This window comes from Hemitrygon akajei, chromosome 19 (assembly GCF_048418815.1).
Source record: "Hemitrygon akajei chromosome 19, sHemAka1.3, whole genome shotgun sequence".
Lineage (NCBI taxonomy): Eukaryota > Metazoa > Chordata > Chondrichthyes > Myliobatiformes > Dasyatidae > Hemitrygon > Hemitrygon akajei.
In genome coordinates, this window is record NC_133142.1 from 70,660,105 (window position 1) to 70,685,103 (window position 24,999).

The 24,999-nt window shown below is 42.0% G+C and overlaps 1 protein-coding gene across 1 annotated transcript in view; it reads left to right on the plus strand.

The window, feature by feature from the left end:
• The window catches only part of LOC140742048 (interleukin-17 receptor C-like), a 95,515-nt gene that overhangs the window by 35,123 nt on the left and 35,393 nt on the right, over nucleotides 1-24,999 (plus strand). Inside the window, 8 exon segments of the mRNA XM_073072776.1 lie at nucleotides 3,917-4,029; nucleotides 10,522-10,630; nucleotides 13,111-13,155; nucleotides 13,435-13,571; nucleotides 15,801-15,857; nucleotides 19,218-19,275; nucleotides 23,528-23,712; nucleotides 24,339-24,389. Coding sequence (XP_072928877.1) covers nucleotides 3,917-4,029; nucleotides 10,522-10,630; nucleotides 13,111-13,155; nucleotides 13,435-13,571; nucleotides 15,801-15,857; nucleotides 19,218-19,275; nucleotides 23,528-23,712; nucleotides 24,339-24,389 — 755 coding nt within the window.

Here is a 24,999-nt window from a genome sequence, read left to right on the forward strand (position 1 = left end):
CCTACTCATGCTCAATGATTATGTGACGTTATGTCATATTTAGATTTAGAGAAGATTCGTTCTTCAATTTCTGAATCTCGTCAAGACTTTCAAACATTGTGGGGACCTTTTCTGAATTATTTTCAAAACCTTCAATTCATTGTTTAAACACAGATGTTGGCTATTATTAATTTTTTATTATATAAGAAGGTATTCTACCGCCTTTTCTCCTTAATGAACAGCTTCGGTCTTGGTAGGGGTTAGATTCTTTTTTGTAATAAATTAGTATAGTTCAATATATCTATTGATTAACTTACATGAATACAGGTAATGTAATTGTTATTATGAACAGATAATGTAACTGGTTGATTTTAAAAATCTTTCTTGACCTTTCTTGTACTCTGTATTCTATGTAGAAACTACAAACCCCATTTCCAGAAAAGTTGGGATATTTTCCAAAATGCAATAAAAACAAAAATCTCTGATATGTTAATTCATGTGAACCTTTATTTAACTGACAAAAGTACAAAGAAAAGATTTTCAATAGTTTTACTGACCAATTTAATTGTATTTTGTAAATATACACAAATTTAAAATTTGATGTCTGCAACACACTCAACAAAAGTTGGGACAGAGTTAAAATAAGATTGAAAAGTGCACAGAATATTCAAGTAACACCAGTTTGGAAGACTCCGCATTAATCAGGCTAATTGGTAGCAGGTGAGGTATCATGACTGGGTATAAAATTAGCATCTATCAAAGGCTCAGTCTTTCCAAGCAAGGATGGGTCGTGGCTCACCCCTTTGTGCCAAAATTCGTGAGAGAATTGTTAGTCAGTTCAAAAGGAACATTTCCCAATGCAAGATTGCAGAGAATTTAGGTCTTTCAACATCTACAGTACATAATATTGTGAAAAGATTCAGAGAATTCAGAGGCATCTCAGTGCATAAAGGGCAAGGTCGGAAACCACTGTTGAATGCGCGTGATTTTCGAGCCCTCAGGCGGCACTGCCTAAGAAACCGTCATGCTACTGTGACAATTATAGCCACCTGGGCTCTGGAATACTTCGGAAAACCATTGTCACTTAACACAGTCCGTTGCTGCATCCAGAAATGCAACTTGAAATTGTATTACGCAAGGAGGAAGCCATACATCAACTCTATGCAGAAACGCCGGCGAGTTCTCTGGGCCCGAGCTCATCTCAGATGGACCGAAAGACTGTGGAACCGTGTGCTGTGGTCAGATGAGTCCACATTTCAGCTAGTTTTCGGAAAAAACAGGCGTCGAGTTCTCCGTGCCAAAGATGAAAATGACCATCCTGATTGTTATCAATGAAAGGTGCAAAAGCCAGCATCTGTGATGGTATGGGGTTGCATCAGTGCCCACGGCATGGGTGAGTTGCATGTATGTGAAGGTACCATTGACTCTGAGGCGTATATTAGGATTTTAGAGAGACATATGTTGTCATCAAGGCGACGTCTCTTCCCGGGATGTCCATGCTTATTTCAGCAGGACAATGCCAGACCACATTCTGCACGGGCTACAACAGCGTGGCTTTGTAGACACAGAGTGCGTGTGCTTGACTGGCCTGCTGCCAGTCCAGATCTATCTCCTATTGAAAATGTATGGCGCATCATGAAGAGGAGAATCAGGCAACGGAGACCACGGACTGTTGAGCAGCTGAAGTCTTATATCAAGCAAGAATGGACAAAATTTCCAATTGCAAATCTACTATAATTAGCATCCTCAGTTCCAAAACGATTAAAAAGTGTTATTAAAAGGAAAGGTGATGTAACACAATGGTAAACATGCCTCTGTCCCAACTTTTGTTGAGTATGTTGCAGCCATCAAATTCTAAATTTGTGTATAAATACAAATAAAATACAATTAAGTTGGTCAGTAAACTATCTTTGTACTTTTGTCAGTTAAATAAAGGTTCACGTGAATTAACATATCACAAATTTTTGTTTTTATTGCATTTTGGAAAATATCCCAACTTTTCTGGAAATTAGGTTTGTAATAAAAATATTGGAAAAGAAAGAAAAAAGACAAGCAGAGTTGACTTAGATTGGATATTGGGTTTAGACATAAAATATTGAGGTCTAGAAATAGTTCTGTCTCTCCAAAGGTACTTTAAACTAGTGATGTGTCATGGGCTTAACCACACAGAATTTTACTGTGCACGGGGTCAAAGCTGAAAGGATATATACCAACTGAACAATTGTTCATCAATTTCCAGCTTTATAGTTTTTTATATTCTGTGTTTTCACCTGATCTGTGGGGTGGAAGGATTTGGGCGTTGATGATAGTGCTGGCCTGTCTTTTCTTGCTTGGTTTCATGGCTCTCTGAAGAAGAATTTCAGAGTTGTTTACTTTGGCAAAAAGTGAACCTTTGAACCTTAAAACTGAAGTCATTGTAATGTACTCTGGCTGTATCCCATGTCATAAACAGTGGGTGATACACACACAAAGCTTTAAACAGGATTTTTATTTATATTAGAACATAATTCATTCATTAAAATTTAAAATATATCAAAAACAAATCTTTCAAGTCATGTTTTCATTTTGTCGTCTTGATTTCCCTTGGTATGTCATCAGTTATCATTCATGTACAGCCTTTTAACAGAATTCCAGTAGTTAGAGTGCAGTGGTAGACAGGGCCTAAAACTGTGGCCCCTCTTGATCAAGCACTATGATGGCTGCACCCACCTTCCGCGTGTTCACAGCACAGAATCTGGATGTTGGGCGTGCTGGTTTGCTACACTCATTGTGAGCACCTCGCTCGGGAAGACGTGACTTTCAGACACAGTGGAGAGTGCTTTCCACACTTCTGATGGTCTCTTACTCAGCAGTGGATAAGGCAGTGGAAGAGAAGGTGGATGTTCACAGTCTTTTTCTTGGAAGAGTCTACAACACGAGAACATACATTTAAAGTGAGAAGGGAAAGATTTAAATGGGACCTGAGGATGACATTTTTCACATAGAGAGTGGTGGGTATATGTTCAATGTTTCAAAGTTATTTGATGAGGTACATGGATAGAAAAGGTTTAGAGGGGTGTGGGCAAACAATATGAGAGTGAGTGGACACCTTGGTTGGGTCTAAGGGCCTGTTCCAATGCTCTTTGATCTCATCATACTTGTCATGAGCAATTAGCCCTGACAACAATGCAGGTACAGAGTCCTGCTTTACGTGGCTGTTCAGCGTGAATTTCAAAGAATAGCCCTGCATGTTATGCTGTGGGCATGCTCTGTGAGTGCTGGAATGTGTGGAAACACTTGCCCTCCTCAGCACATCCTTTGATTGTGTTGGTTGTTAAAACAAATGATGCATTTCACTGTGTTTCGATGTACACGTGACAAATAAATCTGAACGTGCATGTCCTCCCTTAACAACCCGATGGATAATGGGGAAAAAACTTGCAGCCAATCAGTCATAAAGACAGCATGCAATGGGTCCAATCACGAGAGAGAAGTCTAACTGGGTCTGCAAGGTAGACTGTATGACACTCTGTAACTAGGATCGTGGGTGCCCATCTGAAAGCTTTGTTGATGAGACATTCTGTCAAGTGATTTTGACAATCTGCTGGGGAAAGCACCTCACTGGATCTACAGTTTCCTTGCTGACTTCCGATGACATTTCATGCAGGCTATTACCCAAGTGATTTGTGAATAAAAGGTGTATTCAAAATTCAGTGTGACAGTAGGCAAATTGGAGCAGATCCAGGTCGTTCCTCGGGCAGGTGAACAGGACAGTGTTTCATGAGGAAAAGATGGCGCTGAGTGTTGCAACTCAATGGTATTTTCTGAATACCAATGTGGAATGGTATTCTGAATACTTAATGTGGAAAGATTCATCGTTTGACTACCAGTTATACAAGGTTGTCTAATAAACATGTAGAGGAATTTTGGAAACAAAGAAGTCTTTTTTCTCTTACAGTCAGTGGGTGGATATATATTTCCACCCACCAACCTGAAGGTGGGATAAGCACTTGTATACAACTCAAGATTCAATTCACTGACTATAACACATTATCAAGGTCCACATCAGTGGTAAGTACAATAAACAGAACTGAAACTACAAACATATCTAATGGGCAAGCAGCCAAATTCAGAGCAGCATTCCTTCATGGTAATATTTCTTAGATTCCCTGTTGGCTCTGAAAATCTAGATTCCTTATAAAGTGACTATTCATCAAGGAATCGACAACACTTTATTTTCACTTAAAGCTCCTAGTTCTAAATGTTATAAGCATGAGGCTTGTCTTTAGCATTTTCTTAGTCAGAATTTCAAATGCAATGTCTGGTAAGGTGTTAGATACATATTCAATAGCAATCTTCAAAAGTGAAATGGTTAAATACCAAAGAACAGATAAAAAAAACTGTAGGAACGTATAGAGTGTAGGATGCACTGGACTGTTCAAGTTCATTGCCATTCAACTGTATACATGTATATCACCAAACAAAACAATGTTTCTCTGGACCAAGATGCACACCACAGTACATATAACTCACACAGACTGCATGTAAAGTAATATTACCACAAATAAATTAACAAATATAAAATATACCCCAGAAGTTTGTTACAAAGTCATAGAATCATACAGCAGAACGGTACAAAAACAGGCTCTTCGGTGCACTGAGTCAGTAACAAATTATTATTCTACCTAATGATGAAGGCAAGAGATTCTGTAGATGCTGGAAATCCAGAGCAGCACACAGAAATTGCTGGAAGAACTCAGCAGGTCAGGCAGCATCTATGGAGGGGAATAAACAGTTGATGTTTTGTGCTGAGACCATTTATCAGGACTCCTTAGGATCCCAGCACCCAGGACATGCCCTTTTCTCATTACTACCATCAAAGTGCAGTTACAGGAGCCTGAATAACCACACTTAGATGCTTTAGGAACAGCTTTTCCCCCTCCACCATCAGATTTATGAATGGGCAGTGTACCCATGTACCCTGCCTCAATAATTTTTTCCTCTCTCTTTGTACTACTTGTTTAACTTGATTTTTAAAATATATTTCTTTGTGTCATTTATAGTTTTTATTATTGTTCATTGCAATGTACCGCTGCTGCAAAACAACAAAATTTCACGACGTGTGGGTGATACTGATTCCGATTCTGAATCTGATGTACTGGTCCCAGTGAAGAGTCTTGGGCTGAAATAACAACTGTTGATTCCCCTGTGTTGCCTGAAATACTGAGATTCTCTGGCCTCTATTGATGTTACAAGCTTCCCAATGTGCAAGGTCCCTGCTGGTGTTTGCAATATTGTATGCCCTCTATTTTACTGTTATATTGTCTTTGACGTCCCTTTGCCAGTCATGGGTCCCTCTTACTCCCCTTAGACACAGTGACTAAATGCCATAGGAAGCAATGCGAGCAGAGCAAAGTGGGCAGTGCTGAAATGAAAACACCCTTGATGCCAGAGGTGATATACTGTACATATGGATCCCAAAATGTAGAACTGCAGATTCCAAGAGAGAACAGGGGATGTCTGAATTTTAATTCTTAGTTTCCCTGCCAAACACCCAGGTTGATTGACATAGAAACATAGAAAATAGGTGCAGGAGTAGGCCATTTGGCCCTTCGAGCCTGCACCGCCATTCAGTATGATCATTGCTGATCATCCAACTCAGAACCCTGTACCTGCTTTCTCTACATACCCCCTGATCCCTTTAGCCACAAGGGCCATATCTAACTTCCTCTTAAATATAGTAAATGAACCGGCCTCAACTGTTTCCTGTGGCAGAGAATTCCACAGATTCACCACTCTGTGTGAAGAAGTTTTTCCTCATCTCGGTCCTAAAAGGCTTCCCCTTTATTCTTAAACTGTGACCCCTCGTTCTGGACTTCCCCAACATCGGAAACAATCTTCCTGCATCTAGAATTTTAGAATCCCTTTAGAATCTTGTACATTTCAATAAGATCCCCCCTCAATCTTCTAAATTCCAGTGAGTATAAGCCTAGTCGATCCAGTCTTTCTTCATATGAAAGTTCTGCCATCCCAGGAATCTATCTAGTGAACCTTCTTTGTACTCCCTCTATAGCAAGAATGTCTTTCCTCAGATTAGGGGACCAAAACTGCACACAATATTCTAGGTGCAGTCTCACCAAGGCCTTGTACAACTGCAGTAGAACTTCCCTGCTCCTGTACTCAAATCCTTTTGCTATGAATGCCGACATACCATTTGCCTTTTTCACCGCCTGCTGTACCTGCATGCCCACCTACAATGACTGGTGTACAATGACACCCAGGTCTCGTTGCATCTCCCCTTTTCCTAATCGGCCACCGTTCAGATAATAATCTGTTTTCCTGTTCTTGCAACCAAAGTGGATAACCTCACATTTATCCACATTAAATTGCATCTGCCATGAATTTGCCCACTCACCTAACCTATCCAAGTCACCCTACATCCTCTTAGCATCCTCCTCACAGCTAACAACGCCGCCCAGCTTTGTGTCATCCGCAAACTTGGAGATGCTGCGTTTAATTCCCTCGTCTAAATCATTAATATATATTGTAAACAACTGGGGTCCCAGCACTGAGCCTTGAGGTACCCCACTAGTCACTGCCTGCCATCCTGAAAAGGTCCCGTTTACTCCTACTCTTTGCTTCCTGTCTGCCAACCAATTCTCTATCCACATCAATACCATACCCCCAATACTGTGTGCTTTAAGTTTGCACACTAATCTCCTGTGTGGGACCTTGTCAAAAGCCTTTTGAAAATCTAAATATACCACATCCACTGGCTCTCCTCTATCCACTCTACTAGTTACATCTTCAAAAAATTCTATAAGATTCGTCAGACATGATTTTCCTTTCACAAATCCATGCTGACTTTGTCCGATGATTTCACCTCTTTCCAAATATGCTGTTATCACATCTTTGATAACCGACTCTAGCATTTTCCCCACCACCGATGTCAGACTAACCGGTCTATAATTCCCCGGTTTCTCTCTCCCTCCTTTTTTTAAAAAGTGGGGTTACATTAGCCACCCTCCAATCCTTAGGAACTAATCCAGAATCTAAGGAGTTTTGAAAAATTATCACTAATACATCCACTATTTCTTGGGCTACTTCCTTAAGCACTCTGGGATGCAGACCATCTGGCCCTGGGGATTTATCTGCCTTTAATTCCGTCAATTTACCTAACACCACTTCCCTACTAACATGTATTTCCCTCAGTTCCTCCATCTCACTAGACCCTCGGTCCCCTACTATTTCCGGAAGATTATTTATGTCCTCCTTAGTGAAGACAGGACCAAAGTAGTTATTCAATTAGTCTGCCATGTCTTTGTTCCCTATGATCAATTCACCTGTTTCTGACTGTGAAGGATCTACATTTGCCTTGACCAATCTTTTTCTTTTCACGTATCTATAAAAGCTTTTACAGTCAGTTTTTATGTTCCTTGCCAGCTTTCTCTCATAATCTTTTTTCCCTTTCCTAATTAAGCCCTTTGTCCTCCTCTGCTGGTCTCTGAATTTCTCCCAGTCCTCAGGTGTGCCGCTTTTTTTTGCTAATTTATATGTTTCTTCTTTAGACTTGATACTATCCCTAATTTCCCTTGTCAGCCACGGGTGCACTACCTTCCCTGGTTTATTCTTTTGCCAAATTGGGATGAACAATTGTTGTAGTTCATCCATGCGATCTTTAAATGCTTGTCATTGCATATCCACCGTCAACCCTTTAAGTATCATTTGCCAGTCTATCTTAGCTAATTCACGTCTCATACCTTCAAAGTTACCCTTCTTTAAGTTCAGAACCTTTGTTTCTGAATTAACTATGTCACTCTCCATCTTAATGAAGAATTCCACCATATTATGGTCACTCTTACCCAAGGGGCCTCAAGATTACTAACTAACCCTTCCTCACTGCTCAATACCCAATCTAGAATGGCCTGCTCTCTAATTGGTTCCTCGACATGTTGGTTCAGAAAACCATACCGCATACATTCCAAGAAATCCTCTTCCTCAACACCCTTACCAATTTGGTTCACCCAATCTATATGTAGATTGAAGTCACCCATTATAGCTACTGTTCCTTTATTGCACGCATTTCTAATTTCCTGTTTAATGCCATCCCCAACCTCACTACTACTGTTAGGTGGCCTGTTCACAACTCCCACCAGCGTTTTCTGCCCCTTAGTGTTATGCAGCTCTACCCATATCGATTCCACATCTTCCAGGCTAATGTCCTTCCTTTCTATTGCGTTAATCTTCTCTCTAACCAGCAATGCTACCCCACCACCTTTTCTTTCCTGTCTATCCCTCCTGAATATTGAATATTCCTGGATGTTGAGCTCCCATCCTTGGTCACCCTGGAGCCATGTCTCTGTGATCCCAACTATATCATATTCATTAATAACTATCTGCACATTCAATTCATCCACCTTGTTACGAATGCTCCTATGGCATGCTAGGTCGGTGCTGGTTTATTTTCACTGACCTATGTCCTGAAATGTGTTGTTTTGTGGTAGTACAATGCTTATGAGTTTTCAGGCTCCTGTACTTCCTGCCAATGGTAGTAATAATAAGAAGACATGTCCTGGGTGGTGGGGGTCCTTAATGACGGATGTCATCTTTTTGAGGCATTACCTTTTGAAGGTGTCCTTATTGCTGGGGAGTAGTGTGTCCATGTGTTTTCAAAAAGAAACTCAAAATGTGAGCAGGAATCTGTAATACAATGATTTTCTTTTTAAATGGAAAGAGACCATTGAAAGGAAGACTGTGTCATGGTCATTTACAAAATGAATGATCTTTGGAAACTAGACCATAAATTAGTTCCAAATTAAAGTGGAGACATGGGAGCAGATGTGCAAGACTTTCAGGGAAAGGGGAGGGGAGGGGAGTGGCACTGTCTCCATTGAGAACAAACCCATGAAGATAATGGTCTTCTGCTTGGGGGGGCACTGTCTCCATTGAGAACAAACCCATGAAGATAATGGTCTTCTGCTTGGGGGGGGCACTGTCTCCATTGAGAACAAACCCATGAAGATAATGGACTTCTGCTTGGGGGGCACTGTCTCCATTGAGAACAAACCCATGAAGATAATGGTCTTCTGCTTGGGGGGCACTGTCTCCATTGAGAACAAACCCATGAAGATAATGGTCTTCTGCTTGGTGGGGCACTGTCTCCATTGAGAACAAACCCATGAAGATAATGGTCTTCTGGTTGGGGGGGCACTGTCTCCATTGAGAACAAACCCATGAAGATAATGGTCTTCATCTTGGGGGGGGGCACTGTCTCCATTGAGAACAAACCCATGAAGATAATGGTCTTCTGCTTGGGGGGGCACTGTCTCCATTGAGAACAAACCATGAAGATAATGGTCTTCTGGTTGGGGGGGGCACTGTCTCCATTGAGAACAAACCATGAAGATAATGGTCTTCTGCTTGGGGGGGCACTGTCTCCATTGAGAACAAACCCATGAAAATAATGGTCTTCATCTTGGGGGGGCACTGTCTCCATTGAGAACAAACCCATGACGATAATGGTCTTCTGCTTGGGGGGGTACTGTCTCCATTGAGAACAAACCCATGAAGATAATGGTCTTCTGGTTGGGGGGGCACTGTCTCCATTGAGAACAAACCCATGAAGATAATAGTCTTCTGGTTGGGGGGCACTATCTCCATTGAGAACAAACCATGAAGATAATGGTCTTCTGCTTGGGGGGGGCACTGTCTCCATTGAGAACAAACCATGAAGATAATGGTCTTCTGCTTGGGGGGGGTACTATCTCCATTGAGAACAAACCCATGAAGATAATGGTCTTCTGCTTGGGGGGGCACTGTCTCCATTGAGAACAAACCATGAAGATAATGGTCTTCTGGTTGGGGGGGCACTGTCTCCATTGAGAACAAACCCATGAAGATAATGGTCTTCTGCTTGGGGGGGCACTGTCTCCATTGAGAACAAACCATGAAGATAATGGTCTTCTGGTTGGGGGGGCACTGTCTCCATTGAGAACAAACCCATGAAGATAATGGTCTTCTGGTTGGGGGGGCACTGTCTCCATTGAGAACAAACCCATGAAGATAATGGTCTTCTGGTTGGGGGGGCACTGTCTCCATTGAGAACAAACCCATGAAGATAATGGTCTTCTGCTTGGGGGGGCACTGTCTCCATTGAGAACAAACCCATGAAGATAATGGTCTTCTGCTTGGGGGGGCACTGTCTCCATTGAGAACAAACCCATGAAGATAATGGTCTTCTGGTTGGGGGGGGGGCACTGTCTCCATTGAGAACAAACCCATGAAGATAATGGTCTTCTGCTTGGGGGGGCACTGTCTCCATTGAGAACAAACCCATGAAGATAATGGTCTTCTGGTTGGGGGGGCACTGTCTCCATTGAGAACAAACCATGAAGATAATGGTCTTCTGCTTGGGGGGCACTGTCTCCATTGAGAACAAACCATGAAGATAATGGTCTTCTGGTTAAAGGATACCACAAGATTTTAGTTTAGAAAAGATAGGCCTAACAGTTGTCATGGCATCCAATGACTGAATTGAAATATTGGCTTTATTTTTCTCACCAGGCTACAGTGAAGTTGAATTGCTTTAAAGCAGCCATGAGCAGTGAGGTTCAGGTAAAGGCTTTCACAAAACCTGAAAAGAAGATTTTGGAGCACACCCATAAAGTGGAAGGTGAGTTGAACGACATTGTTATTCCTTTCAAAGGTGTGAACCAGAAATGAGGAAGTGGGCTTCGATGGGAATAGAAGGGGCGGGGTGAGTGGAATGAGCCTGTTACCCACCGTTTTCTAGGCCGTGCCTGACCTGAGCTCTGTTTAGCTCATTAATTACAGGATGGGGGTTTCAGATGGTGGCCACCCCATCAAGCAGGGAAGTAATGGAAAGGAAGCACTGTGAATATCATTAGATTCAGGAATGGTTCCAGAGGACTGGAAAACTGCAAATGCCACCCTACTTTTTTAAAAGGGAAAAAAGCAAAAGAGAGGAAATTATAGGCTAGTTAGCCTGACTTCAGTGATTGGAAAGCTGTTGGAGTCTATTATTAAGAATGAGGTTTCAGATTACTTGGAGTTACATAATACAATAGGCATGGTTTTCTCAAGGTGAATTGTCTGACAAAACTGTTGGAATTTTTTGAGGAAATAACAAGCAGGATAGACAAAGGAGAGTCACTGGATATTGTTGATTTGGATTTTAAGAAGACCTTTGACAATGTGCCACACATGAGATTGCTTAACATGATAAAAGCCCATTGTATTACAGGAGAGATACTAGTACAGATAGAAGATTGGCTGACTGGCAGGAGGTAAAGAGCGTGAATAAAGCCATTTATTTATTGGCTTCTGGTGACCAGCGGTGTGCCGTAGGGGTCAGTGTTGGGACCAGTTCTTTTCATGCTGTATGTCAATGATTTGGATGAAGGAATTGATGGCTTTGTGGCCAAGTTCACAGATGATATTAAGATAGGTGGAGGGGCAGGTAGTGTTGAGGAAATTGGAAGGCTACAGATTAGAATGGAAAGAGATGGCAGATGGAATACAGTGTTAGGAAGTGTAAGGCCTTACACCTTGGTGAAAGGAATAAAAAATACATAGAAACATAGAAATCTACAGCACAATACAGGCCCTTTGGCCCACAATGTTGTGCCAACCATACCTACTCCAGAAACTGCCTAGAATTTCCCTACCACATAGCCCTTTGTTTGTCTAAGTTCTACGTACCTATCTAAGAGTCCCTTAAAAGACCCCATTGTACCTGCACCCATTACTCTCTGTGTGGGAAAAACTTACCCCTTACATCCCCCTTGTACCTACTTCCAAGTACCTTAAAACTATGCCTCTTCGTGTTAGCCATGTCTGTCCTCTGACTATCCATATGATCAATACCCCTCATCATCTTATACACCTCTATCAGGTCACCTCTCATCCTCTGTTGCTCCAAGGAGAAAAGGCCGAGTTCACTCAACCTATTCTTATAAGGCACACTCTCTAATCTTGATAACATCCTTGTAAATCTCCACTGCACTCTCTCTACAGTATCCACATCCTTATTGTAATGAGGTGACCAGAACTAGACACAGTACTCTAGGTGGGGTCTAACCACGGTCTTGTATCACTGTAACATTACCTCATGGCTCTTGAACTCAGTCCCACAGTTGATGAATGCCAATACATCATACGCCTTTTTAACAACAGTGTCAATCTACACAGCAGATTTGAGTGTCCTATGGATACGGACCCCAAGATCTCCCTGATCCTTCATCTTGCCAAGTGTCTTACCATTAACATTATGTTCTGCCTTCAAATTTGACCTACTGAAATGAACCACTTCACGCTTAACTGGGTTGAACTCCATCTGCCACTTCAAAGAGTTTGAAGGTGGCAACAATCATCTTGAATATTACAATGAAAATGAAGATTTGGAGGATGCAGTCATCGACAGCATCATACGTAGACAGTCTATTATCTGCACTGGGTGTCTGTTCATTGCATACACTGGATGAATTTCTCCTATGGTAACTAGAAGGAACACACAGGAAGGAATACACAGTTTTATAGTCCTGTAGTTCTAATTTGTTCTGTATTTCATTTAAATACCTAATTTGTTACTGTCTGGCTTTTTATACAGTACTGTGTAACAGTCTTAGACACATATATGTATATAGCTAGGGTGCCTAACATATTTGCCCAGTACAGTATTGACTAAATGTTTATCAATCTTAACAAAAGCTTAAAGCTCATGGATATTGCTGTTTCAAGGGCAAATAAAGAGGGGTGGACATAGAAGGCTTTCCACCATATGCTTCAAATCAATTCAAAATTAACCATACAGGAAATGATACATAAAAGTTTACGGTACTGTGTAAAAGTCTTAGTCAACCTAGCTATATATATATGTGCCTCAGACTTCTGCACAGAACTGTACTTTTTAACTATTTCCATGAAATTTTGGCTAATTGGAACAGCTGCTTAACTGGGCCAAAATGTACTGGTTCTGATGTGTCCCAATTAACTGGAATCCACTGTATTATTTCTATGGAGAGAGGGAAAGAATTCATGTGACAGTTGGACGATAGTTCTCCCTCTGTTTCTACAATACTGTATCTGCTAGTATCGAAATTCCTAATGATTCTGTTGTGCTTCTGTTTACAGATTGCACTTGGAAAGAATTTCTAGAGAACATTGGATGGTGCAAAGGTGAGGGAAAACCGAGTTACCGGTGATGTGAAAATGATAAAGGAAATTGTACTGGAAATAAGAAGAATTTAATTTTATAAATGACAAGAAGTCATGTTTCCCTGGAACATCCAGGGAAAGTGAGCAAAAAAAAAAATCAGAATACAGAATAATGTACCTAATGCTTTCTGGGAACTGTACAAGGTTGTAACAATAGTCTTCATATCTGTTATACCTTCAACATAGTGATGGCAGCACAAATGAAGTTTTCTCATATCAAACTTATTTCTTGCATGACAGTCCCAGAAATAAATATGACACTGGAAAAAAAGCTGCAAATGGCTGTTTTTAACGTACCACAGAATTACTACACAATGTTCAAGTATGATGTTACACCATCCTTTGAGAGCAAAAACCCGCTGGATTTGATCAAATTGGTAAGTAGCATTTGAAATTATTGTGGGTGTGTCAGTTTACAATATGATTTTTGCAGTATAAAGACTTCATAAACATCAGTTTTCCTGCCATTTTTGCCGAGAATCGATAGCTAGCCTCCCATATTCCATGAAGCTGAGTACGTACTCACACTGCTGGCACACTAATGATGAACCAAGAAGAGAGGGTTGACGTAAATGGCAGTTGCTCCTGATAGTCGCTGGTGAAAGTATACCTTCCTACCAGATAAGCAAACTGACTCTAGGACACTCATTATGGCAATGCAGAAATTACAGCTTACCAGACATTATTGAGATAATTCATCCATTCTACTTTGTAAGTTTGAGATAGATGTCTGAATTACAAATGGTCAGCTTTGAATTTTGGAGGTTTCAAGCTGGATGCTGAAAGTGTTCCCTAAATTTTAGCTGAGCTACCTCACCCTTGAAATCAAGGCCTGCTTAATAGACAGATTCGATTTTTGTTGTGCAATTTTATTTCTTTTCCTAAATAACCTGAAGTTTAACCTAATTGTAATAATAAATTGACAGCAAACGTGACCTACCATTAGTCTGTATTACAGAAAGTCAAAGTTCAAATTATATTCAAACCGGGGTATTTAGTTCGTTATGTAGTCCACTAAGGCAAACTCCTAGGGGCAAGAATTTTGTACCTTTGGGAAACGGACTCGAGTGAGGAATGTGTGGTGGTCTCATGAGTTACAAATATGTAATTAATAAGTGATTACTACAGAGCCTCATTGAAAGTGAAATTAATTTTGAGCATAAGAACATAAGAAACAGGAGCAGGTGTTTGCCATCCAGCCCATCGAGCCTGCCCCGCCAGTCAATAAGATCATGGCTGATCTGTACATCTCCAACTACCTGCCTTTTCCCCATAACCTTTAATTCCCCAACTATGCAAAAACCTATCCAACCTTGTCTTAAATATATTTACTGAGATAGCCTCCACTGCTTCATTGGGCAGAAAATTCCACAGATTCACCACTCTCTGGCAAAAGCAGTTCCTCCTCATCTCCGTCCTAAATCTACTCCCCCGAGTCTTGAGGCTATGTCCCTTAGTTCTAACCTCACCTACTCATGAAAACAACTTTCCTGCCTCCATCTTATCTACCCCTTTCATAACTTTATATAAGATCTCTCATTCTTTTGAATTCCAGTGAGTACAGTCCCAGGTGACTCAATCTCTCCTCATAGTCTAACCCCCTCATCTCTGGAATCAACCTGGTGAAGCTCCTCTGCATCACCTCCAAAGCCAGTACTCCAGGTGCAGCCTCACCAGCACCCTGTACAGTTGCAGCATAACCTCCCTGCTTGTAAAATTCAATCCCTCTAGCAATGAAGGCCAACATCCCATTTGCCTTCTTGATAACCTGCTGCACCTGCAAACCCACCTTTTGTGATTCATTCACTAACACTCCAAGTCCCTCTGCACAGCAGCATGCTGCAATCATTTACCATTTAAACAATAATCTGCTCTTTCATTTTTCCTTCCAATGTGAGTGATCTTGCATTTACCGACATTGTACTCCATCTGCCAGATGCTTGCCCATTCACTTAATCTATCTATATCTCTCCGCAGGCTTTCAGTATCTTCTGCACAATTTGCTTTTTCACTCTATTTAGTATCATCAGCAAACTTAGATACACTACACTCAGTCCCCCCGTCCAGATCGTTAATATGTATTGTGAACAGTTGTGGGCCCAGCACCGACCCCTGCGGCACACTGCTCACCACTGATTGCCAACCAGAGTAACACCCATGTATCCCAACGTTCTGCTTTCTATCAGTTAACCAATCCTCTATCCGTGCTAATACATCACCCCAACTCTATATATCCTTATCTTATGGATACGTCTTTATGCGGCACTTTACCACATTCCCACAAAAAGTCAGCTGTAAATAGTTGGACATTACTACCATCAGGAGCCTGAAGACGTGCACTTGGGACAGCTTCTCCACCAATTTCAGATTTCTAAATGGTCCAAGGACTCTACCATTCTATTTTGCTCTCTTTATTTATTTTATATTACTTATTGTTTGTTATAACCTATGTATTGCATTGTACTTTTGCTGCAAAACAGCAAATTTGATGACACATATCAGTGATAATAAACCTAATTCTGATTCTGCTCTTTTACAGATGACAAAATATGTGTTATTATAATTTTGTTAAATGAAGTAATTGTTCTTTCTTTCTGTTTGGCTAGAATATGACCAATATGTATCGCAACTTCTCGGATATTGTCCCGTGTTTGTGTATGGAGGTATGTGTCTTCCAAGATCTACACAAAGATTTAAGACGTGTTACTGAAAGATATTGCTGAAGAATGTCATCATCGCAGGTCAAACCAGTTTTTATTGACATGTCCTAATTGTCCTTGAGCATGTTGTGGCGAGCCACTTTCTAGAAGCAGCCCTTCTGCTGCTGGTACTCCTACAATGCTACAATGGTATAAAGTTTCAGCAATTAGACTCAACCACAAAGGTATATTTTTGTCACAGTGATGTTAGCTTGGATATGTTCTTGTGTGCCTGCTGCCCTTGTTCTCCTTGGTGTTAATAGTTGTGGATTTGGGTGGCCTAATGCAGTGTTTTGTACATGCCGGAGAGCATGAATACTCAGTATAGAGACGAAGATGCAAATCAAGTGGGCAGTTTTGGCCTGGATGATGTTGACCTTCCGAAATGTTGCACTAATCTGGAAAAATGGAGAGCATTTCATTTTACTCCTGACATGTCATAGAGTTATAGAACATTACGGCACAGAAATAGGCCCTTCGGCCCATCCAGTCTGTGCTGAACCATTGATCTGCTGAGTCCCATTGACGTGCACCCAGACTATAGACTTCCATCCATGTACCTACCAAATTTCTCTTAAATATTGAATATCCACCACTTACACTGGCAGCTCGTTCCGCACTCACACTCTCTGTGAGTGAAGAATTCCCCCTCATGTTCCCTCTAAGCATTTCATCTTTCATCTTTAACCCTCATGGCCTCTATTTGTAGTCTCACCCACCCTCAATGGAAAAAGCCTGCTTGCATTTACCTTATCTACAGCATACACCTCATAAGTTTGTATATATCTTGTAGATGGTGGATAAACTTTGGGATGTATAGTGGTGTGTCCCTCAACAGGAGATACACAACTCCCTCGCCACAATAATTATATGGCTGGTCTACTCGAGTTTCTGGCCAACGATGACATCTGGTCCCCCCTCCCCCTCTCTCTAAATTTAAATGGATTTTCCTCAAGACAAACAGAACCCAGTGTAGCTATGTAATTGTATAAATAATAGTGAGTTTGCTTCGACGTGCAAGATCGTCCTTTGCATCCTTATTTGGTAAAGTTCTGTAACCTCCAAGGAATGACAGAAATAAAAAGGTGTGAAAGCTCATTCAGTGGTATCTGAATATGGATTGTCAACAGTATCCTTTACGTTACCTTGGGGCTCCTTTCGAGGCCACTGTGTTCCTTTCTGACCTGTGCGTAAAACATTGGAGCAGAATTAGGCCTTTAGGCCCTTTGAGTCTGCTTTGTCATTCGATTCTGGCTCCTCTATTATATCTCTCAGCCCATTACACGTACGGACCTCTCTCCGTAACCTTTGATGCCATATCAACTTCCGCTTTAAATATACCCAATAATTTGATATCCACAGCCATCTATGGCAATGAATTCCACAGATTCATCAGCATCTGGCTGAAGAAATTCCTCCTCATCTTTGTTCCTCCACCTTAAAAATACCCAATGACACGGCCTCCAGAGCAGCCTCCCTCCCACAACCAACTGCTTCTTCAATTCCCCACTAAATAGTTCAGCCATCTCTTAAAGTGGGTTTGCCTTTTAGCGTCTGAGCATAGGCAGATGCAGCCCTACGTGTTTACATGAGAATCTGCAAGTTGTTTGTGCTGTGCTCATCACCACCGTCTTCCTTCTGCCAAATGAAGGCCCTGCTTCATCTTTCCACAGCTTGGTCTGCCAGCACGAGGTGCAGGTTACGGGCAGCAGCAGCAGCCTTTCTCCAATTATGAATAATCCAGTGATGCTGCTAATAATCCTCTTATGTGTGTTATTGCAACAAACATCCCCTCCGTAGCTAACGAGAACAAGGATAGGCAACTAATCCAATAAAACGGAGTTCAATTCTCAGTGATGTCACGACTTGCTTTATTTATTTTAATTTTAATGTTTTATTTATTTAGAGATACAGCACAGAATAGGCTCCCTAGCCACATCACCCAATAACTCCCGTCAACCCCAATTTAACCCTAACCCAATCATGGGAGAATCTACAGTGACCAATTAACCTACCCAGTATGTCTTTGTTCTGTGGGAGGAAACCCACACAGTCCACAGGGAGAGTGTGAAGAGACTCCTTACAGAGGACTACAGGATTGAACTCCAAACTCTGACACGCTGAGCTGTAAAAGCATCGTGCAAACCACTAGGCAACCGTGGCGCCCCACTTTCTTGGGGAAATGTTAGATCGTGCACCAGTGATACTTTTGTAAGAAGTGGTTATGTAAACATATACCTAATGACCACTGTTAACAATGTGTGTTCTCCAATAGTTGCTGCATCTTGGGACAATATTTTCACTGTGTTAGAATGACCCAACATGCAAAAGATTGAAATTATGTGTTTGCCTTCACTGATATAAATCAAAAACTAATCCCTGCAAGCAATACCAATGCTACAATTGCCACTTCAACCTCCTCACCAAAAGAGTCCTTCCAGGTGAGGCAATTCACCTGCAGGTCAGTCAGGGTCATCTACTGTGTGGCTTCCTGTACATCAAGGAGACCTGATGTAGATTGGGTGACTGCTTTCTCAAGTACCTTTGCATCATCTGCCACAACGGGCCCGATTTCCCAATGGCTACCCATTTTAATGCTACTTCCTATTCCAACAGGTTGGTCCATGGCCTCTTCTACTGCCATATTGTGGCCACTGTCAGGTTGAAGGAGCAAAACCTCATTCTGTCTGGGTAGCCTCCAACTAGACAGCAAGAACATCGACTTCTCCAGTATTTCCCCCCACCACCCTTTTCCCTCTTCTATTCCCCAGTCTGTCTTACCCCTTCTCCTCATTTGCCTATTACTTTCCTCTGGTGCCCATCTTCCTTCCCGTTCTGACATGCTCCACTCTCCTCTCCGACCACATTCCTTCCTCAGCCCTTTACCTCTTCCACCTGTCACCTCCCACCCTCCTACCTTCCCCCTCACCTAGCTTCACCCATCATCTGCCAGCTTGTACTGCTTCCCCTCCCCTCAACTTATTTATCCTGGCATCTTTCCCCTTCCTTTCCAGTGCTGAAGAAGGGTCTCAGCCAGAAATGTTGACTGTTTATCATTCCCACAGATGCTGAGTTCCACCAGCATTTTGCGTGTGGTTCCCTGGATTTGCAACATTTGCAGAATTTCTCAGGTTTATGATTTACTAATCAGCTGTTTACTTTCTTTGTTAGATTGCTTCAGTTGCAGCTTTATTATATTTATTTGGGGTGGAGAAAGTATGATATTCCAAAGAACTGAAATCACAGTTCATTCTTAAAGGGACCAACTGTGACAACTGTGATTCATTATTGAATTTGCTAACACATTTCTCTTGGGTTTAATAGATGTGGTCTGCAACAATAGAAGATGCCAGAAGACGTAAAATGTGCCCGTTTACAAAGAGTGAGTTTGTGTCCATTTGTCTTTAACTGTCTTTGCATCACTGCATCGATTTATATTCACTATCAGAATCTATCTTGCCAACATTGTTGCTCCTTTGGTAATTTGTTATTATATAAAGTGACACAGAGGGAAGAGTGCTAGTAATTTTTCAGAAACAAAAATTTATTAATTTCAATTAACAACACAATTCCACTGATTTGTTCTTCACTCTGAGCCACACTGAATATGATGACAGGAACCACCCAAAGGCATCATCTCTCTAAAAGTATGGTTAATAGATTCATTCCCAGGGGCCCAAGTCAGGTCGTAGTGAGTTGGTTGCCTACTTATGCATCTTTTCATAGAACATATAGAACAATACAGCACAGTACAGGCCCTTCGGCCCACAATGTTGTGCTGACTCCTAAACCCTGCCTCCCATATAACCCCCCACTTTTCCATCTGTGATACCGTCCTCTCTCTTTGTGCACCTATCCATGGCTGTTACCTCTCTGGCGTCCTGCATTCTAAACAAAAATCCAAGCATACCCATGAAGGGATTATGACCATAAGACTAGAGCACAATATAGGCCCGTTGGCCCACAATGCTGGGCCGAACACGTACTTACTTAGAAATTACCTAAGGTTACCCATAGCCCTCTATTTTTCTAAGCTCCATGTACCTATCCAGGAGTCTCTTAAAGGACCCTATAATATCTGCCTCTACCACTATTGCTGACAGCCCATTCCACGCACTCACCACTCTGCATTTTAAAAAAAAAAACTTACCCTTGACATCTCCTCTGTACCTTCTGCCAACCACCTTAAAACTGTGCCCTCTCATGTTAGCCATTTCAGCTCTGGGGAAAAGCCTTTGACTATCCACATGATCAATGCCTCTCATCATCTTATACACCTCTGTCAGGTCATCTCTCATCCTCCGTCACCCCAAGGAGAAAAGGCCGAGTTCACTCAACCTATTCTCATAAGGCATGCTCCCCAATCCAGGCAACATCCTTGTAAATCTCCTCTGCACCCTTTCTATGGTTTCCACATCCTTCCTGTAGTGAGGTGACCAGAACTGAGCACAGTACAAGTGGGGTCTGACCAGGGTCCTATATAGCTGCAACATTACATCTCAGCATTTAAACTCAGTCCCATGGTTGATGAAGGCCAATACACAGTATGACCTTCTTAACCACACAGTCAACCTGTGCAGCAGCTTTAAGCGTCCCATGGACTCAGACCCCAAGATCCCTCTGGTCCTCCACACTGCCAAGAGTCTTACCATTAATACTATATTCTGCCATCATATTTCACCTACCAAAATGAACCACCTCACACTTAACTGGGTTGAACTCCATCTGCCACTTCTCAGCCCAGTTTTGCATCTTATCAATGTCTCGCTGTAACCTCAGACAGCCCTCCACACTATTCACAACACCTCCAACCTTTGTGTCAACAGCAAACTTACTAACCTAGAAAAGATCCCTGAGGCACACCACCGGTCACCAACCTCCGTGCAGAATATGACCCATCTACAACCACTCTGCCTTCTGTGGGCAAGCCATTTCTGGATCCACAAAGCAGGGTCCCCTTGGACTCCATGCCTCCTTTTTCAATAAGCCTTGCATGGGGAACCTTATCAAATGCCTTGCTGAAATCCATATACACTACATCTACTGCTCTACCTTCATCAATGTGTTTAGTCACATCCTCAAAAAATTCAATCAAGCTCTTAAGGCACAACCTGCCCTTGACAAAGCCATGCTGACTATTCCTAATCATGTTATGCCTCTCCAAATGTTCATAAATCCTGTCTCTCAGGATCTTCTCCATCAACTTACCAACCACTGAAGTAAGACTTACTGGTGTATGATTTCCTGGGCTATCTCTACACCCTGTCTTGAATAAGGGAACAACATCCGCAACCCTCCAATTCTCTGGAATCTCTCCCATCCCCATTGATGATGCAAAGATCATTGCCAGAGGCTCAGCAATCTCCTCCCTCGCCTCCCACAGTAGCCTGGGGTACACTTCATCCGGTCCCGGTGACTTATCCAACTTGATGCTTTCCAAAAGTTCCAGTACATCCTCTTTCTTAATGTCTATATGCTCAATCTTTTCAATCTACTGCAAGTCATCCCTACAATCACCAAGATCCTTTTCTGCAGTGAATACTGAAGCAAAATATTCATTAAGTACCTCAGCTATCTCCTCCAGTTCCATACACACTTTCCCATTGTCACACTTGATTAGTCCTATTCTCTCAGGTCTTATCCTCTTGCTCTTCACATACTTATAGAATGCCTTGGGGTTTTCCTTAATCCTGTTTGCCATGGCCCCTTCTGGCTCTCCTAATTTCCTTCTTAAGCTCCTTCCTGCTAGCCTTATAATCTTCTAGATCTCTAACATCACGTAGTTTTTTGAACCTTTCGTAAGCTTTTTTATTCTTGACTAGATTTACAGCAGTGCCACACCCCCACCTCTTTTGCCTCCCTCCCTGTCCTTTCTGAAACATCTAAAGCCTGGCACCCTTAGTAACCATTCCTGCCCCTGAGCCATCCAAGTCTCTGTAATGGCCACAACATCACAGCTCCAAGTGCTGATCCACATTCTAAGCTCATCCGCTTTGTTCATGATGCTTCTTGCATTAAAATAGACATATCTCAAACCATCGGTCTGAGCACATCCCTTCTCTATCACCTGCCTATCCTCCCTCTCGCACTGTCTCCAAGCTTTCTCTATTTGTGAGCCAACTGCCTCTTCCCCAGTCTCTTCAGTTCAGTTCCCACCCCCCAACAATTCTAGTTTAAACTCTCCCCAGTAGCCTTAGCAAACCTCCCCACTAGGATATTGGTCCCCCTGGAATTCAAGTGCAACCTGTCCTTTTTGTACAGGTCATGCCTGCCCAAAAAAGGACCTAATGATGCAGAAATCTGAATCCCTGCCCCCTACTCCAATCCCTCAGCTACACATTCATCCTCCACCCCACTCTATTCCTATACTCACTGTCGCGTGGCACAGGCAGTAATCCCGAGATGACTACCTTTGCGGTCCTGCTTCTCAACTTCCTTCCTAACTCCCTGTAGTCTTTTTTCAGGACCTCCTCCCTTTTCCTACCTATGTCATTGGTACCAATACGTACCACAACCTCTTGGCTATTCTTCTTCCCACTTCAAAGTATCGTGGACACGATCAGAAACGGACCCTGGCACCTGGGAGGCAAATTGGCATCTGAGCTTCTTTCCTGCATCCACAGAATCACCTGTCTGACCCCCTAACTATAGAGTCCCCTATTACTGCTGCCTTCTTCCTTTCCCTACCCTTCTGAGCCACAGGGACAGACTCTGTGCCAGGGGCACGGCCACTGCCGCTTCCCCCAGGTAGGCTGTCCCCCCCCCAACAGTACTCAAACAAGAGTATTTATTGTTAAGGGGGACAGCCACAGGGGTACTCTCTAGTAATTGCCTATTGCCATAGGAATAAAATTAGATCATTCAGCTCATTGAGTCTGCTCTATCATTCCATCATGGCTGATTTATTAACCCTCTCAACCCTGTTCTCCTGTCTTCTCCTTTTAACCATTAATATTACTAATCAAGAATGTATCAACCTCTGCTTTAAATATACCCAATGACTTGCCCTCCACAGGCACGAACAATCTGGAATGCTGAAGTTTTTTTTCCCGATCAAAGTACAAACCACACTATTTCCATTTTTGTTGAGCATCACCATCTTTGGAAACAATGACTACTTCAGTCGATGATGCAACAATTGGTAATCTAATGAGTGTCAGTTCATTGACAGGCATCACTAAAAACTGTTTCAAGGAACTTCAGGAATATTACTATTTTCTTGTTGGTCTGAGATTTCTGCTCCACTTTTGATCCAGTCATCTGACCAATTTTATCATCAGTCTTTATTAAAGTGGTGAAACATTGTAAGGGGGGTGGTGGGCAGATATTCCTGGTTTCCCAACACATCATCTCTCAATCTTAATCAAATTATCTGGTCATTTTCATATTGCTGTTCATGGAAGCCTGTTTCACTAAATAAAAAATAAATTACAACAGTAGTTTTATTTCTTACACAGAACTCAATGGACAGTTAAGAGTATGAAGTGTCTTAAGATTGTGAAAGGCCCTAAGAGAATTTTGAAATGCCCTTTTCTTTGTAGAAGCACTACCTCTTATCTACCTCAGTATCAAAATGTATTCATCTTTGCTGTAATTTTACTTCCTCTTTTGCTAACTTTGTTGAATTGTTTTAGAGGAAGAGTTTCGAGAGAATGTTTGGAGCCTGAGCAGCTTGGCAGTGGAGTACAAGGGGAATGCACTACAGTGGACACTTTCGTCCCCTTGCAGCCTGTCTGGGGACATCTCGCTATGTTCCAAATCAGAAGATGGTGAATTTTGTCAGGCCATCCCTCACTCCAGACAGATTATTCAAGTTAATGTGAGTCCTTTATTTCATCATTACTGTTTTCAGAGGCAGCCCCTCAGGACTGAAGATAACTTGCTGTCACTTTGATTTTTATTTATTGTTGTTTTTAATTACGGCATAGGCCTTTCTGGCCCTTTGAGTCGCACTGTCCAGCAAGCCATCCTAGAAATAGGATGCTTTCATGAGAAGTGAGTCAGAGATAGGCAATGGGACCAGCTTAGAGGGACGGGCTGGTCAGCATGGGTGAGTTGGGCTGAAGGGCCTGATCCCATGCTGTGTGACTCCACACCCAGACTATAAAATTGGTCCTTTTGCATGTCCCATTGAGGCACTCATTTTATGTTTTTTGATGAAGTTACCTTAAGACATCTGAAGAATAATTGATATCAAGTCATAGTAAAATTAGGAAGGAGAATATGTAGTGAAGATGGTTTTTCAGAAGTTCTGTTGTTGATGACGTAACAGTTGGTACTGATGTGCATGCTTTATTGGTAATCAGTTGTCTTGTTATAATTAGTACCAATATTGATTTTGGTCTGGATATTTAACACTAGATTGAGTACAAATACTAAACATGAACAAATTTAAATAGATTTCTAAATGTTTGTCTCACTTCATCCATTTTCTGTTCAATTCAGGAACTGAGGGAATTCAGAAGTGTGGACCCACACCCTTCACTCTGTATAAAGGTAAAGTTTCTATCGCCATCATGTACTGAAGGAACTACAAATATGTAGACATAGATTGCATTAGTAGGCCAGATGTTGATGTGTATAAGTGATAAAAAGCATGTTGTTTGGGCGAGGAAAGACCTGAGGTTTGATCGATTTAAGAGCTGGGCAAATACTGGAAAGGCTGAATTGAGGCTGTGGGCCCTAGGCACACGAGCATATCAAGGTGGTGAGGCCCAGGCCTGAGGGCACATTGAAGCAGCAAGGTCCAAGTCCAAGAGGGAGGAATGACGCAAAGTTTGGGGAATTTGAGCACTGGGTCAGATTGAAAAGGTCAGGGTATCTGGGCCGGAGGCAAGGGGCAGGCTAGTTCAGTTTGTTGCTCCACGAGGTTTACTCGTCTCTGTGCTGAATGGAGGGTGAGACCTGCGCCTAACGGGCTCCTGAATCAGCCGCAGTGATGACTGGCTTCGTAGCTGTGGACTCACTTTCACACACTTCAGTTCTGAACATTAGTTGCTTACTTTTATTGCTTGCATGATTTGTTTCTTTTTCTGCACATTGGCTGTTTGACCATCTTTATTTGATGGGTTCTTTTGGGCTTCTTTGTTTTGTGACTGCCTGAATC